At 41.4% G+C, this 17,488-nt stretch overlaps 1 protein-coding gene across 2 annotated transcripts in view; it reads right to left on the bottom strand.

Moving 5' to 3' along the window:
* Positions 1 to 14,621, bottom strand: part of cadm2a (cell adhesion molecule 2a) — a 202,913-nt gene extending 188,292 nt beyond the window's left edge. For both annotated transcript variants that reach the window (XM_069146365.1, XM_069146366.1), the window contains exon 1: positions 14,150 to 14,621. In XM_069146365.1, the coding sequence (XP_069002466.1) occupies positions 14,150 to 14,210 (61 nt within the window). In that variant the 5' untranslated portion in view covers positions 14,211 to 14,621. The remainder of the gene's footprint in view (positions 1 to 14,149) is intronic.
* Between the last annotated feature and the right edge of the window lie 2,867 nt (positions 14,622 to 17,488).

The raw sequence follows: 17,488 nt of genomic DNA, 5'->3' as shown, positions 1-17,488 counted from the left end.
AAAGCAAGCCCTTTATATATTTTCGGAGACAGTATCCATGCGGCTTAGATCGCTGTTCGGTGGATGTAGAACACTCAGTTATGATGACATCACCTCCTTTTAAGTCATTTCGTTTCTGTGCTGCAGCTGACTGCAGAAGATGAAGCTACTTTAAGGATAGAGTTTCCAAAAATTCCCTTCACACATTCTGACCAGGACAAGAGAGCTAAAATATAACTGAAGTAACAATGATGTGGCAGAACTTTGCTTCGAGGAATCTAAAATGTGAAGAATGGTTTGCTTTTTTTCACTGCACAAGTGTTATTTGATCATTTTAATGTCTTCGGTACTTCACTATTGTAGAAAACAGTAAAACACAGAATGAGTGGGTGTGTCCAAACCTTTGACTGGTACTGTACAATTGTTTGGGCTCAAGAACAATTTTGACTTAATCAGGATTTGTCACAACAAAAAAGGAATATGAAAGTAGTAATCAATTTGACGGGTCAACCCTACATCTGGTAGTTTTACAAACAGGTTCTGGTACCTCTACTGTTATAGACCAAAGCAGAAGACCAAAATATGGCTTAACAGGTTAATTTGCATTTATGACTCAATCATCCATTCCTCTGATTGTTTTTTCGTGTAATTTTGTTCATTCCTTTTTCTTTTTCACAGATCGCACACCTCTTTCAGCACATGTTTGTTAAAACCCAAACAACCACAGACCATATAAATCCTGCAATAGCTATGTAGGCTATCTATGAAAAAAGCATGAACCCTATTGAAATTATCTTAAAGTACAAGTTACATGTCACTAACTCCCTGTCATCTGTCCAGATGTCAGATCTCTTGCTTTTGTCTATTGAAGAGTTTCCGGACAACAATATATGCAGGTTTCACAGGAGATGGAAAGTTACATTAACAGTTAACCCACCTAATTATACAGTATGCGCCTTAGTATCTGAATAACAAATGGAAGCTACTGTTATGACAGCCAAGATTATGTGTAGGCATATTTTACCAAATTTAATGCAAGAAAATCAAATTCAGAAAATATGACTCTGCATCCGTTTCAGTTAACTTCACTGCTGCATTTCAAAGTCCAAATTCTCCACGGACATCAGCAAGGAAAAACAAACTTTACTTACCCACTACCTTGGGGCTGCTGCAGTGAAACTTTAATGTCTGACAAGGACGTCAACATAACTGTCTCCAAACTTTACTGCTTCTTTAATTTGGTCACAGGATCTGCATTGCCATTGGTATGCAGCTTCCACTGCACCAAAAACTCAGTGGTGCTTGTTAAAACACTTTTCATATCTATGCAAGTGCAATGAATGGTGTCTGACAAGGGCGCTTGTCTGCCAATTGGAGTATTCTTATAAAGGAAGCACCCTGGCAAGATGAAAGCCCAGGGTGACACTGGAGAGTGAGGTGTCTGGGGTGAGAGAGAGCGAGAGAGAGAGAGAGAGAGAGAGAGAGAGAGAGAGCGAGAGAGAGAGAGAGAGAGAGAGAGAGAGAGAGAGAGAGAGAGAGAGCAGAGGGGTGGAAGGAGAGACCTACAGAGAAAGACAGACAAAATGCAGTGAAAAAGCAAAAAGCGAAAAGCAAGTAGCAATGACTGAAATGCAGATAAAGACAGGACTTTTGACAGGGCCATTTGCATTTATATCTGGAGGCAAATTCAATAGCCTTCACGTTTGGGGTGCAGTACTTTTTTCATAAAGAAATTAAAATCAAAAGTTGACGTCAACATTTTTTTTTTTTCTAATGCAACGAGAGTACTGCTATGTATCATCCATAATTATCTGGGGAAAAAAACATGTTCACCACCTCTTCATTGTTACTGTTTTATCTCTGTGATTGCATCTGCATACAATGTATAATAAATGTTTCAGGTTCCTGCTTGCATGCTTGGATTTTTGAGGCAGTGCATGAGTTTACGTGTTTGAAGACAAGATTGAAGCTGTGTCAGGGCTCATTTCCTGAATATCTCATGCATGGCTGCTGTTCTTTTTTTGGCCCCGTTTTTTTTTTTTTTTTTTTTTTTTTTTTCCTACTGCACTTGGGAATTCCTCTATTCTCCCCCATCCATCCTGTTTCCCACACATCCCTCTAATTCTATCATCCCCTCAACCTCAACCGATGCGCACATGCACAAATGGAGTGCTTTTCTGTAACCCTCATCCCTGTCTCATCTCATCTCATCATGGTGCCCCAGTAACAGAGTGTTGACACAGCACTGGCCAGTAACATGTTATTCAGAACACAAGCCAAGCCACAGGCACAACATACACTTGCATAACATCTTTAAAAAAAAAAAAAAACATCACCTTCTTCTGGTGCATTTTCTCCTGTGTTTTTACTGCTTGTACCTTCCTCATACCATTTGCTTTCTTTTTATCTGTTATCAAGGAGGTTTCCTTTGAATGACAAGTACCCACTAGATATCAGGAGAACTGCTACTTCAGGGATTATGCTGCTAATGTTGCTAATCAAGCAGGAGAGGGATGAAAGCACTGTAAGCAGTCCAAGCAATGATAAGCAATAATTTTGTTTTGTATAGCTTCCTACTTTAAAAGACCTAATTTAATAAATATTAACAAGTAAATGTCTACTTGCTTCATGTTAATTTAGCACTACTTTCTGATATTCTTTGCTTTATTATTCCTGAAGGACGAAATAATGATAGTCCCGTTTCAAACGTACCTTGATGTGCATCACCATGCACTGAAATAATGCACCTTAATGTCAGTGATTTCTGCATTCTGCTTAATTTAAACTGGAAAAGTGTCATTGATTTAAATGTCACATTCTTTTACCTGTGGGAGGGACTGGCCTATATATGCAGCACTATCTTTGTCGACATAATGAACCCAGACGTGTTGGAATCAGCACCTTCCACCAACTCTAACAGCAGGAGAGAACTAAATCCATATCCATGCAGCATGTGTTCATAAGAGAACACAGTAAGACTACAATTAATTAATGTTATGATTACCTTTAATTGATCAGTGTTATATTTACTTGCAATTAGAGCCACATTATGTGGCATATCAAGGCCAGCAAAGGCCCAGTTGTCAGAAAGACAGGTTTTGATAAAAGATTTTAAACTTAAATAAAAGAAAAAGAAAAAAACTATGTGATCACTATATGTGTGCTATGTGGATATGAGGATGTGGCTTAAATATTGTAAATGTTATATTTTGGGCAACTTTTTATTCCCTGTCATGTGCAATATGATACAGAGCCATTATCACAGAAAATTTCACATGCAGTCAACCCTGCCATTTCTAAATTCTGCTCCATTAAACACTGATAATTTCTGAGAATTAACCTAATTAAATAAATGCTTTCAAATTCGAATGTAGCTCTGTAGTGACCTCAGCTCTGCGATCATAATTCCAATAGGTGACACCGGGATTACACCGGTGTGAAGGTCACTTCCTCCCAGACTGGGTGGACTATGATCAGCTGTACTGAGGAACTGCTACTGTCTAAAGATATGGCTCCTTTCTGGTTAGAGGCTCACTTTTTAATAAAGGTCAGGATTAGGGTGACCAGTGCATTAAGGCAAGAGCTTAGGATCAGCGCTTAGTCCTGGACAGTAGGCTACCATTTACCACATCAGTGCAACTGTGGTTAACGCTGTCTCATTATTACTGCTGTGCCTGGAGATTTTGGGTCTATCACTGCAGTAATAGCTCTTGTCTGCAGCTCTGTGTGTGCATGTGTGCGGAGAAGCAGGCGTTGGAAGGTGACCACTGGTGTGAGGATTTTGAGTGCATCATCTGTTATAATTTAATATTTGCTATGCCCATGTCTCCATTCACCATTTTTTTTTGGTCCCCTCTCCTTCACTATCCATCCCAACTACGGAGTGGCATGATAATGCTGCTCTGAGGGTACTTTTCAGGGGATTAGCACAGATTAGCATTAGCTGGGCCATTTAAACTGGATACACATACAGCAGCATTTGCATGTTGGCAAACTTGTCTGGGACAGTAGACACAGTACAAATGTACAAAGGGAGGTATATTAAAGCGGTGAGAAAGAGAAATGTATAGATGCAGTTTCAAAAGGAGAATGTTACAAAACACTTTCGGTGTCGCACACATCAAAAACAAAAATATCAAGTTGCTTGCTTCCTTCAGAAACTGTTGTTTGTGATTCATACTTTGAATTGCTTGGACTTTGCCTTCCGCATTTGGTGTAGGTCAGTCTCTGCAAAGATAGTATTTTGATTATTAGATATGATATGGCCAAATGGTTTGAGCTTTTAAGAACAGAAATAGCAACAACAGTAAATATCTAAAATGATCATATTGAAAAATTCACCAATGAAAAATGCTGCTATTATTTAAATATCATAAAATACTCTTCAAAAAGCAAGAACATGCAACCAAGGTTACAACTGAAATCCAATCCATCAAAACCAATCCAGCTAAACTGACTTCCCAGGTGGGCCACAGATGAACATTTAAAATCATAAAAGGCCCTGAAAGTAAGGCTCTGACTAGCAATTCACAAGCTACGTGAGCATAAAAATGTAGCACCAGGCTGCCAACTGAGGAGGCTATAAACATTGTTTCCAGCATTGCCTGTGTACTTTCACAGATTGAGAACGTTTATGTTAAGCACATGAATACACAATTTTGGCATCACTCACAAATGAGTCTGACTGGATTCTAACAACATGGGAGTCTTTACTGACTTCAGCCAGTGGAGGCTTTTGACTGTACAGGGGAGTGATGGACAGGGTAATTGAGAGCACTGTGAGACAAACACTAATGAGGTAGATAAAGAAGGAATTGAGTTAACTGTGTCTGCCATTTCTAATGATTAGAGAGATGAGAAGAGACAGGAAGGGGGTGCAAAGAAAGACAGACCATTCTACTTTCCGAAGGAATGCATCTGCTGTATGTCTAACTTGTCTGTTCGTTGTTTTTTTTTTTTGCAAAGCACAATGCTTGCTCTAACCAACCGGAGCAAAGTGAGAGAAAAGCAAATAGCTTTAAGATATGCGGTGAAATTACCCGTAATTGGAGACCATTTAAAAACATAATAACTTCTTTGTTTCCTCAGCAGGAGGTTCAGGGATGGGGAAGCTTTTTGATTAGAACTGGAGATGAGTTAGCTATAAAACTACTGAGCCAAGCCTTAGCCAGATTCACGCAGTGTGTGTGTGTGTGTGTGTGTGTCTGTGTGTGTGTGTGTGTGTGTGTGTGTGTGTGTGTGTGTGTGTGTGTGTGTGTGTGCATGGGCTCGTGTTAAATCTTTCTGCCAAAAATGCAAAAATTAATAATTCTGGATGAGGCAGAAATATTAGAGTCCAGTGTCAGTTCAACAGGGACCAGTTGAAAATATCTTATCACACTAATTTCCACATGAAGCAGCAATAACAAGCAAACAGACCTGTAAAATCTCAGAGCATCAATGCTAAACACCAACTTACAAAAAAATTCAAATGGAGCATGAAAATATGTAATAAAATCCAGTTGGAAACATGCCACAGCATCTTTAACAAAGATGTGTATGCGGTGGCAAATTGTCACCGTTCCACTGAGTAGGATAGTGGAAGTAAGCTTTGGGGTGTGTGCCACTTAGGAAGGGGGGAGGGAATAATGTTGTGTAGCATATAATGGATTTGTAATGTGGCAAACAGAGACAGATGGTGGAGGGGGCTGTGTGTTTCTGTGTGCTACGTGTTTGCTAGCTTGGACACACACACACGCACGCGCACACGCACCCACCGCACAGCCCAATGTGTGGAGAAGAAATCCCTAAGGCGCATTATGTATGCTGCCGCTCGCTCACCCAAGCCAAGGGTCTCAGTTCATTTGGTTTTTAACTGTTATAAATTGTCTCACTTGACTCCATCTTCCCTCCCCTCTACAACAGGCCCGGAGCAATCTCTGCACAGAAAACGGCCAGACTCCAAACTTAGAACCAATACAAGATTTTGAAATACTCGGGAACAGGATATAAATACCATACTGGTATAAAGACGTAGATGATACTAAGCTCAAGTGAATGGAAGACATCGTACAGTCTGACAGCTGAGCAACAAACAGAGGAACAGAGGTATTTCAAGGGTGTAAATGATAAGGCCAATGCCGAACATGTGTCTGTTTGAAATAAATATACTTGAATGCATGTGTTTACGCAGATTAACAAGGAAGTATATCCGGTGTCACAACAAAGCCTTTCTGTTTCTCCGAATGAGCCTGGCTCCTGGCCAGATCGATGGTGGAGTTTCGGCACATATGGTGGTCGGTGCTGATTGATTAATGGTTTCAAAATTAACCCGATGCCCATGCCCAGTAGGACGAAACAAATGGAAATTATTCCTTAAGGAGAGTCGCCAGACCCATATATCCATGCAGTTGATATACGGGTCTGGTATCACCAGGCTACCTATAAATACCCACTTTACATCATTGTGCAACTCTGAGTTTTACAGTCGATGGTAATACTGTGTGTGTATGTGGGTGCGTGCGTGCGTTAACAGGTGTCTGGGTTTAAGGTGCAAAGTTTTTTCAACTGGATGAAATTTCACACTTGTAGCTCTCACAAGTAGTCACTGAATTACAGCCTTTAAGTGTAATGTGTGGTCTCTCGAGTTTCACATTCATACAGAGACCTACACCGACACAGGGACACACAAACTTTCTTAATTATTGCACAATCCTCCATTTGCTCCCATCTAAAGCCATGAAATAACACAACGGTAAAAACTGCTTGATTTACAGTGCACCCTGACTACAGCAAAAGGATCAACTCAGTTTGAGTCAAAGACAACATCTGTAGATTCTAACTGCATAATTTTACTACATTAGATGTGTTTAGAAATGGTGCTCATGCAAAAGAGTGTCTAATAGCTTTCAAAGACCAAATTAAGACGTGGGGGGACCCTCCAGCTGATGATTAGACAAGGGACTAGAAAGTGACTTCTGGCGATAATATGAATAGAAAAATATACACACATACACACTCAAGTGCGCACACACACACGCACACACACAACTACAGGCACACAGAGAGTCAATTAACACGAACATGTGTCTTTGGGGAATTATATTTCAATTAGCTCAAGCTTTCCTTTGAGACCATAACGCTAAAACAAGTGGATAGTTGTGTATTTGTGGATGCAGTTAATCCTGCTTTTCAATTAATATCATGTTATACCTCTATATTGTTACTGCATAAGTACAAGTTACGCAGTTAAGCACTACATCAATGTTTTCCATGATATAAAAAAGCCATAACATGAAAATAAAGCATGCACATGAAACGACTTGTGTAGCTATATCATTAAATGCAGCTGCATTTTGAAACTGAATCAAAATACAACTATAAAAATGAGAAATGAACAAGTGAATATAAAAGATAAGTAATTGTGTGTTATCAGGACGGAGTCAAAGAGGGATGCTACTCGTATTCAGGTTGACTCTAAGGAATAGCAGCAGTGACTCTGAATAATATGAATAGTGACTGGGAGATTTTCTGTGGATATGGGTTCATGTCACCGTTTTTGAACTGACTGGACAAGAAGTGGAGAGAATGTCAGAAGATAGTCCCAAATCATTGGCCCTGCAGTTGTATGCCTCTCCTCCTTCGCTTTTGAACTACCTCCAAACTTTTTCATCATATTCCCTGTAAACTCTTCCTGTCAGCCCTGATTTGACTGAAAAAATTTGAGTGTATGTGGACAGAGAAAGTTATCTCTGAATCTGGGTCACCAAAACTGCAGTAATAAAGCAAAAAAAAAAAAAAAAAAAAAAAAAAAAAAAAAATATATATATATATATATATATATATATAATTTGAAAGCTCTATCCAATGTTTGGTCTGTAATATCAGAACAAATGTAGATGCTGAAAACAAAAGATTTGCCCTTCTATTTGTTGTTATTTTTCTCACCACTCTGCCCTTACACTTCTGGGCTTCTACGTGCACATTTTGTGCATGTGTATTCACGTGAGAGTGTATGTTTTTGTTGTACACACGCACACAATATAGCTCCGTGAGTAGAAATGTTTCAGCACACAATACGGGCCTACTTTGCCCCGGTTGAATTAATTCTTGTCGAAGATAGACTCAGAGTCCCCAAATAATAACAGAGTTGGGGCAGGAGAGGAGTGTGTTGAGCAGAGTCACCGCTGTCCATATCTTTATCTCTGTTGGAGAAAATGATTACTGTAACACGTAGCAGCAAGTCTCCAGACGCTGGCCTTCTGGGAGTTGTATGAAAAGAAGCTGTCAGATGAAAGAGCACATAGCATAAAAAGAACTTTATCTAGGCTACAAGCTGTTAAGACAGGGGATCATAGGTCAACCTGTAGAGCACATCAGGTTAAACTAATAGTGCACCAAATCAACTTGCTTCACTTGTTTGTTTATTTGCAAGTATGCATATGTGAGAGAGAGAGAGAGAGAGAGAGAAATAAAATGGCTGAATAGAGTGTTATTATCTTGACTTTTCTTTGACTTCCCTTTTTCTTCCGTTTGAGCCTTCTTTAACTTCTTTCTGAGTAAAAGTAAAAGATTACAACACCCTCTGTATGGATAGTTTTAATCCAAAAGGTGATTGTGTTTGTGTCTCTTTACTCCAGAGTGTTTCAGATTAGTGACACATGGTTTGTCAAAGACTGGAGCTTCAGATTAGCCACTTGCTAATCCTTTGGAATTCAATGCTAATACAGACATCACATATGCATGCAGGCATAGACACATGCAGGCACACTCACACTCAATAACACAGTCTGGCTTTCCTAATATGCTTGCGTTTGTGTTTAGTATATAGGGGTAGATGATATCTGCTCTCTACAGTGTGACTCAAACAAAAGCAGGGAAACAAAGAAGTTTGTCAGTCAAGATGTTCCTGATAAATTGGTCAAAATGCAAATCCTAAGAGTCCTTACGTTTCTTCATGAGAACGGTGCATCATATTGACTCAGAGCAAGCTGATTAACACACGGACAAACACACATCAATTCATGAAGCATTCTGACTTGTATACATAAAAAGCTGCACTCTAACTTTGAAGAAAAGCCCCATCAGCTGATATGTTAGCTGAGCTTGGATACTTCTTTCACCTACTGGGGGGGTCTATTTAGGGTGCAAACTTGCTGTCTGCTGATGCCGCTGTTGTAGCCGAATCCACCTCTGGGCTTGTATTTTCTCCATTCTCCATGGGAGGCTGCATTTGATCTCTCCCTTCGCTCGCTTTGGGCTGGCTTTAAATTGCACTTTGCCTGAGAGATATGAAACACAGCGTAGATGCCAAAATAATAAAAAAAAATCTACATTTATCCCACATGGATTCTCCTCAAAGATGTTTATTTGTGGATTACAGATGTGGCTGACATATTGCGTATTTGTAACAAGTAGGAAGCCTTTACTACAGTTCCAAGCCTCACCAGCATATGGTTCTATCAGATAATGTTCATCACTTGGGTGAAAATAATATGCTATTTAACAGAATTAAACAACAACTTCTCTTATTTATAAATATAGCGTGTTCTTAGATTTATGCCAGGCAGCATAATTAATATATTATTTTTGTATGCTTGAAGTGTTTCATAATTTAAAACAACCACAGTGCCATTGCACAGCTAATTACTCTTCAGTATCACTCTATTACAGGAGATAGTTGAATACTGCAGAATTCAGCAAACTGAATGACTGCTTTAAAGCAAAGGTGATGCCCACACAATAGGATGAGCTGGAAGCCTCCGTTGTATATGACACCTCTGCAGCTGGCATACTGTAGGTCCATATTCTCAGCAGAAAACACCAGTGTTCAGACAGTACAGACACTAAATTTTGAGAGTTGTTTAAACACTGGACGTAGATTTGGCAGACGTCTTCTGAGGTTGCCACCATGGCAAAGAAAGGCCTATAATATTATTGTACAGGTCCTTGACAAATCAGTTCCTTTATGCCTGTGTTTTATGTTCTGAAGGTAATATTTCCTTCGTAAAATCCTCACCTATCTACATCCAACATTACTGTATTGTTGTAGTAAAACAAAGATACTCAATCTGGCTGGCTTGCAGTCTATGTTGCATCATTTGGTGTAGGTGCATCCCATTTTGCAGGCTCATAAATGCCTAGGAGATTTCCACAAGCTGGTTTGGTAACTGAGCTACTGGCTACACTGCTTTGCACACTGGAGGATATTTGCATAAAACATTTCATCTCCTCCATGTTGTCGTGCCTCGTTTCATCCCGATGTCTAAACACACCGTAAGATCGTCTGTATTTAACTTGTCAGAGCTGTACATTCCCAAACAAAACCTGCCCAAATGCACGACTTTACTGATACAAAAAGCAGTTTGAACAGGTGGCAGGATCACTGTAATTGTTTCTGGTGCGGTTCTGGAGATGCACATTTATGCTGTGCCATGAAGGGCTTGTAAATCCTACCTCGCTCCCCTCCAGCCTCCTCCTCCTCCTCTCTGTTTTAACTTTTTTTTTTTTAACACCTGGACTAACAAAAGACTGGCTTTGATCATGGGAAATCCCTTGGCAGAGCAGCAATGAATCCACAGTGTAGCTCCATGTGTGTATGCATGTGTGTGTCTGGATGTCTGTGTGATGCACGTCGAGCCAGCCAGCGCTGCTCTGCTGAGGATTCGGAGTACTGAAGCCTCGTGGCATGGGTATAAGGTACTCACCCTCACATGTGCTATGCGTCAAAGTCCATCCCATGAAAATGAACACACTTGCAGACACACACACACACACACACACACACACACACACACACACACACACACACACACACACACACACACACACACACACACACACACACAAGTGGGAGGGAAAGTGCAAGTGAGTAAGAAAGAGAGAACATCTTGTTTCTCCCGTGTAATCAGTGGCTCTGCAAACACACACACACACACACACACACACACACACACACACACACACACACACACACACACACACACACACACACACACACACACAAGGCCGCTTGTTATCAGAAGCTTTCCCACGCTGCTGTGGTACAAAGCTCCACACCAGGATGGGAGGATGAAGCGAGGGAGGAATGGACGGAAGTACAGAGGGATGGAGGGTCAGCCTTCAGCAGCTTAAGACTCACTGTGGGGATAAACACATCCCTCAGCAGGGGTTTGTATTTAGGGTAGCAAGATCAAAGTTCAAAACAGACAGACTGCCAGCCAGGCAAAGTGACAGGAAACAGACAGAGCAGCGGAGATAAACAAGCATCCAAACAGCAAACAACAACCAGTACACATATCACACACGCACTCTTTAGTTGAGGAGATTGCACATTCCTCCTCCACACCTCTGCTCCCACATTACTCTTACATCAACTCCTCTATTCTACAACATCTCCCTCTCCCTCTGTTGCGCTCTGCCTCTATCTCCCCTCGCCTGCTGCTCAGCCCCAAGCTCTTACGTAAGAGCTCCATTTGCATAACAGGCTGTTTTCTCTGGCTACGGCATGGGCACATGAGACACACTGGATAATATGTTAACAACTCGGGCTGTTGGTAAACAACGACCTCCATCACAACACTTCACATTCACACTATATGTGGCGCAGGTCTAGTCGGTGACAGAGATTTAGTGTCTCTGGATCTCTTGATGCCAGCTGGCTCAGGACCAGAGGGGCTGAAACAGCTGTCATTTACAGAGCGCGAGGATATGTCTCCGGCTTGATAGACCTCATTCAGGGGGAGGCTGACCTGCCTGCTGTGTGGAACCTATGCAACAATAGGTCCTGTACCGAGAGATGACTGTTCAAATCAAGCAGCCTAGCATTATCCTCTTCAGGGTTAGGATGCGAGAGAAATAGACTCTTCTCTCTCTGTGTGTGTGTGTGCGTGTGCGCGTGCGTGCGTGCGTGCGCGCGCGCGTGTGTGTGTGTGTGGGGAGCCACACATGAAACAAGTGTGCACTCTGCTGCTAGTGCTTATGTCTGTGCTTGGGCCTCTTCAAACATAAGCTTTACAAACAGGGCACACATTACAGGAATGAATGCAAACACAGGCACAACACAGCCGCACAGACACACACACACACACACACACACACACACACTAATAATGAGCGTGTCACCCTTAAAAGAATAAAGAGGAAAAGAGAGGCTCTGGAATGGAACATCAATAAATGTGGCAGTGGAAGCCGTCAGATATACCCAAAGATACCTCATTACACATCAATTCATTAAGTCAAGAATGGCCTTAATCATGTCTGGTTATTAAGGAAGGACTGCTCTCACTCGCTCTCACATGCACACGCACACACACACACACACACACACGCACGCACGCACGCACGTACGCACAAGCACACACACACACACACTTCAAAGAGGCAACAACAAATGATCAAGGGAATCAAGCGCAAATGATCTCTCATTTAGGATTTCTCCTTTACTTATGTGGATAACAGTGGTTAAAATCAGTCAAGATGATGCTAATTTTATCTTTCATGTCAATACATTTGTTAGCCAATGTCTTAAATATGTCTTAATGTGATTGGAGGGGGTAAAGTGGACAAAAGCTCAGTGTGGCATAAGTGGGCCTGCTGTTAGACTGACACTTGTTTCAGAGTCCGTTCACCACCCTCCTGCCACTGTTCTACACAGCAGGAACGCACCAGTCCGGGAACTCAAGCTGCTGCCTTCCTTCTTCAACTTCCTAATATTAATGGGAATATTGTTGTGCATCTTTGGAGCCTCGCAACTTCAACGCCATCCAGTGCGTAACACAGAGTCGGCTGAGAAATTACAATATAAAATCACCTTTGAAATAACTGCACAATGGGAGAGATATTTTAGAAAAATAACAGCCCAACCTAAAGTTTTGAATTTGTGGATTTAAGCGATAAAATCACAGTTGTATTCGCTGATCATAACGATCCAGAAATTGCAGCTAAATATATCCTCTACTCTGTAGATATTTATAAATGTAGCTTTCTTTTTTTTTTAGGAGAGGCACTTGCGAAGCATAAAAAAAGTTGTATACGGTGGCACTGTTTCACTGAACGTTTCATTTTCCGTTTATTTTATCAGTTATCTGCTCTAGTTCTATTCTAATGCATACAAAACAAACTGATCCGTCTTACAAACACGCAGGCACGATTCACCGTGACCTTGACCTCCAATGTCACCTTACTCCCGTTTACAGTCGGATCATATGTCGTCTAAACACCACTAATGGCTGTTTACTTTATAGATATCACAAAGAGTCTGGAGATCAGAATATATTCACACTAAAATAGCTCTCCATCTTATGAACTCAAGTGCACACATAGAACTCGGTGGTAAATGTCGGCTTTGTGAAGCTGAATTTGCAAGGAGGGCACTGCTGTTATCAGCTATCATGGCAAAAACATAAACTTTTAAGTATGTAGAGACCCCTATCATTCCCGTCACACCTGCACGTCTGTTCCTGCGACTAGTTTGAGGTTATTGACAAAAGCCTTCTTTAAATCCTCACGCAGGCACAGCTCGCCGGTGCTGAAAGTGCGCAACAACCACAGATACCCTAACAGTACAGAGAAAACAGAAGTCTAGATGAACAATTTCTGCAGCCTAAAAGCTCTGCATGTGGGCTTCTATCTTATTCAGCAGCACCGAACAGTTGAGTGCGTAAAACACTGCCAGCGGCTCCGGGACTCATCCAAGTGCCGCAAGTCAAAAACAACCGCGGAGTCGGAATTTTCATTGTGAGGTGTGTCTTTTTTTTCATTGCCACTCACGCATAGGACATCGTTAGACGCAGGAGACGCACCACTCTGAATGGCTTCACGGTCATGCACAGGTCGTGTCCCGTGCAGACAATTATGAAAATATATCCTCGTTCATAGAGCATAAACCTACAAAGAGATTCCAAATGTTACGGGACAGGCTTTCTGGTCTAGCTGCCTCACACACATCACGCACGTTTGCAGACAAATGCACTTACACAATACGCTTACATGCACGTGTACGTATGAATGAAAAACCAAGTGTGAGTGTGTGCGAGAGAGAATGAGACCCACATCTTTCCGCCAGGACCCGCGTGTGACCGCGCGTTCTGCCCCTTCTTCCTGCCCTGCTGTTGGCCTGGAACATGCGCGCACAGACCCGCCACGCACGTACACAACATGCGCACGTAAGCACCACTCGTCCCAAACTCACCTTTCAGAAGAATCCCGTAAATAGTGTAGAGGGTGAAAATCAAATTACTCTTGAGATTCATCCTGTCTTCTTCTTTCTTTTTTTTTTCTTGCTCCTGTCTTCCGCGCGAATTTCTCCTCTCCGTCTCCCCAATGGACCTCAGACCGGACGGCTTTGTCAGCTATCCAGGTGGACTTGGGGAGCGTGTCTTTTGTGCGTCTCTGGGTAACGGGGTTTAACACAACCGACTAAAAGACCCGAAGATGTGTTGCTTTCAAAACGGAAATACTCTCTCTTCTCAAAAACAATTCTCTGGATGTTTTCAGGAATGCACCACCGGTAAGGCACAGACTCAGTTCACGGGACTAGGAAGAACAGCTTTAAACCTCAGGGACTGGGAACAGTCGTCCTCCGGTTACAGGATAAACGCTGTCGTTGCTGTACTACCGTCTGCCCCGCTCTTGGTCTGCTGTAGCTCACAGTCCATAGCGCAGGGAACACGAGTGGATTGTTTGAGGCCCGCCCACAAGGTTTTGACGGACATGAAAGGTGAACCAATCACAAAGACCCGAGGCTAAGCGAGGTGGGGGAGGGAGACGGAAAGGGCGTGAGGAGGAGGGGCGTGGGGGGGGTTAGCGCGTGCGAGACACTGCAAGAAATATCAGTTTTAACAAGTTTTTAAACATCCTCAGTAGTAAAATAATATCAGGTCTGAACACAATAAAGGCCGAGGATGAGTTAATTTACATTTTCCAGGGAAAAGTTCAAAGCCTGTCCAGTGTAATGATGCAAATATGCCTAAAGTAAACTGTTTTGAGGGAAATGCTTGCAACTTCTGCAGTGTGAGTACTTATGTTATTCTTTTTTTCTTTGTAAACACAAAAACAAAACAGTGTAAACATATACAAAAAATAGCCTACATAATCATAAACCTACATATACACGTCCCAGAAACAAAACTGTGTAGAGGTGGGAAGTCAATTGTACAAATGTACTTCTTCTAAGTGAAATAAAGAAATTACCTACATTTATTCAACTAACGCAAAACTTTTCAAAAAGATGTACTTATCTGAGTGTGAGTGCTAATTTCATGGATGGTTTGAAATACATTGTTTCCAGGATGCTGCTTTCTTTCAAATGGACTTTGCTTCTGCAATAGCTGATCATTTTTTACAGTGTGCCAGGAGAATGGGCTCAGAACTCAAAACAGCGAAAGAGCATGCAGACATGCTTCTTGGTGTGAACTGTCCTTCCACATGAACTCGCAGTATATGTTTCATTGCTCACGGCCCTGTCGATAGAGCCGATCCAGGTGGAGGGCTGCAGTATTAAGGCTGACAACTGACTGAGCTCTGAAGATTGTCTTGCAGGGGACAATTAGAGGGGTGGTGAGGTGGTTGTGTGATGGGATAAGGTGGGGTATAGATACAGTATAGGGGACGAGGGGTGAAAGCGGTCTGCAGCCCCCTTGAAAAAGCTGTTAAGGCTGATATAGAGAGAGAAAGAGGAGGTTCCACAAAAGGTTGGTGAGACAGTAGTGTGGGGAGAAAAGACTTTCCATGGCTGAGGTATGTGATGTGTGACTCGGTTATTTGGATGTCAGCAACTTCACTGTTTAGAAACTGAAAAGACTGGTGGTCTGAGGAACTGTTGATTGATTGATTGAGTTGATTGAGAGTACATAGTGGCCATTTAGACTGAGGTGGAGTTGTCTGTCAATATGAGGAGAAAAGTGGTGACCGTGTGCAAGTGAAGAAGATTACGATGAGGCTCTAAAAAAAAAAAAAGCAAAAATCTGTTACGGAGGAATCAAAGGAGTTGGTTTGCAGCCACAAAAAGAGGTGCCCATAAAACTAGAAACTGACCTAGTAGACTGAAGAGCATGTGCCTTGAAGATGAGCAGAAAATCATTTGCATGATGAAGATAAAGTGTCTGCTGATGTTTATGGGCCAAAACTTTGGCAGTTATTGACTGCTAATGTTTTCCACAAAATATCATGTTGTGTGATTTAACATGTATTTGTCCAATTACTTTTGAAGCCCTAAACTGTGTTTGTTAAAGTTGCTGCATTCCCCCACAGTTCTTTCTATATTTATGTAAATATACTCAATTAAAACTGTGACTTGTCTTCTTAATGTAGTTGCCATCATTTAATTTCTTATATTATGTGCTGGAACTCAGAGTCTGTTGGACTTTATGTGGGAATAATTGACTCCTGTTAAGTTATTTGAGGAATTCCGGTTGTCAGATTAGAGCGAATGGGCTGCTTTGTTATGCCATAACATAAAGAGAAGATTATAAAGACCAAGATTTCCTTTGTAAAAACTGACATGACAATAGGAAAAACTTTGAGCATATGACAGTTTGGCTATATTGCTTTTGTAAAACTATCAAAAAGATTCAAATAAAGAGCACAAAAAAGGTGTTAAACTATGTAATTACTGCACATATAAATGAATGTCAAGCATCATAAAACTCATCTCAGAGGAGACATCAGAAGCTTTGCAATCAGAGGCAGCAGTAAGAATTAATAAGGTGTTGTTTGTAAAATGCAGGGACAGTGCGTCTGGTGTGATTGAAAGCAAAATTAGTTGTGGATCAAAATGTTTTATGTAATAATTTGGCAATCACATACTGTATCACAGTATGTCTAATCCGTTCTGACACATTTCTGTGGTAAAGGCACGGTGTCTCTCACTTGGATTGCATCTTTAGCTTGATTATAAGATGGCTTCTAAATGCACCCTATGCATTATTTATAAAATTAGCTTTGCTTATTGAAGTTGCCTACATACCTATACTCATAACAACATCATTTCAATCACACAAATAAAGCTGCATAGCAGGGAGTGTCCACCAGCAGGCAACACAAAGAAATATTAACATACTGCTAGCACTGTCATACCGTCATTTTCTCTGTACCTGCCTTCACTATCAGCTGTAGGTTCTCATTGCTTTCCTTCTTCTGCATGGTGATACTTTTAGATACACTGCTCTTGCCTATAGAAACACTTTGGTACACACACACACACACACACACACACACACACACACACACACAATTTTGTCTCTTGTTTATCGTAAAAGATTTTAATCAGTTTGTGGAAGACGTTTTATAAATAAACTTGCCTCGGCCTGCTGATCTCATTTTGGGTCAATCCACTTTAAGTGTGGCAGTAGGGTCACGCTGCACACCTTGCAATGGCTCATTTCACACTCTCAAAATTGGTGTGTGCCATCACTTGAGGCAAAGCCAGGAACCAGGGGGGTCTTCTCTAAAAAGCGTTTGGATCCAGGAGAGTGGCCGGTCAGTGAACTGATAGAAACAGCACATTCAAGTTTCTGCCTCACCTGGGATT

Source organism: Embiotoca jacksoni, unplaced genomic scaffold (genome assembly GCF_022577435.1).
Source record: "Embiotoca jacksoni isolate LCO1_2020_lvr unplaced genomic scaffold, fEmbJac1.0.p SCAF_13, whole genome shotgun sequence".
Taxonomy (NCBI): Eukaryota; Metazoa; Chordata; class Actinopteri; family Embiotocidae; genus Embiotoca; species Embiotoca jacksoni.
Note: the sequence above shows the minus strand (reverse complement) of the source record. Positions and strands in the feature narration are given on the sequence as shown.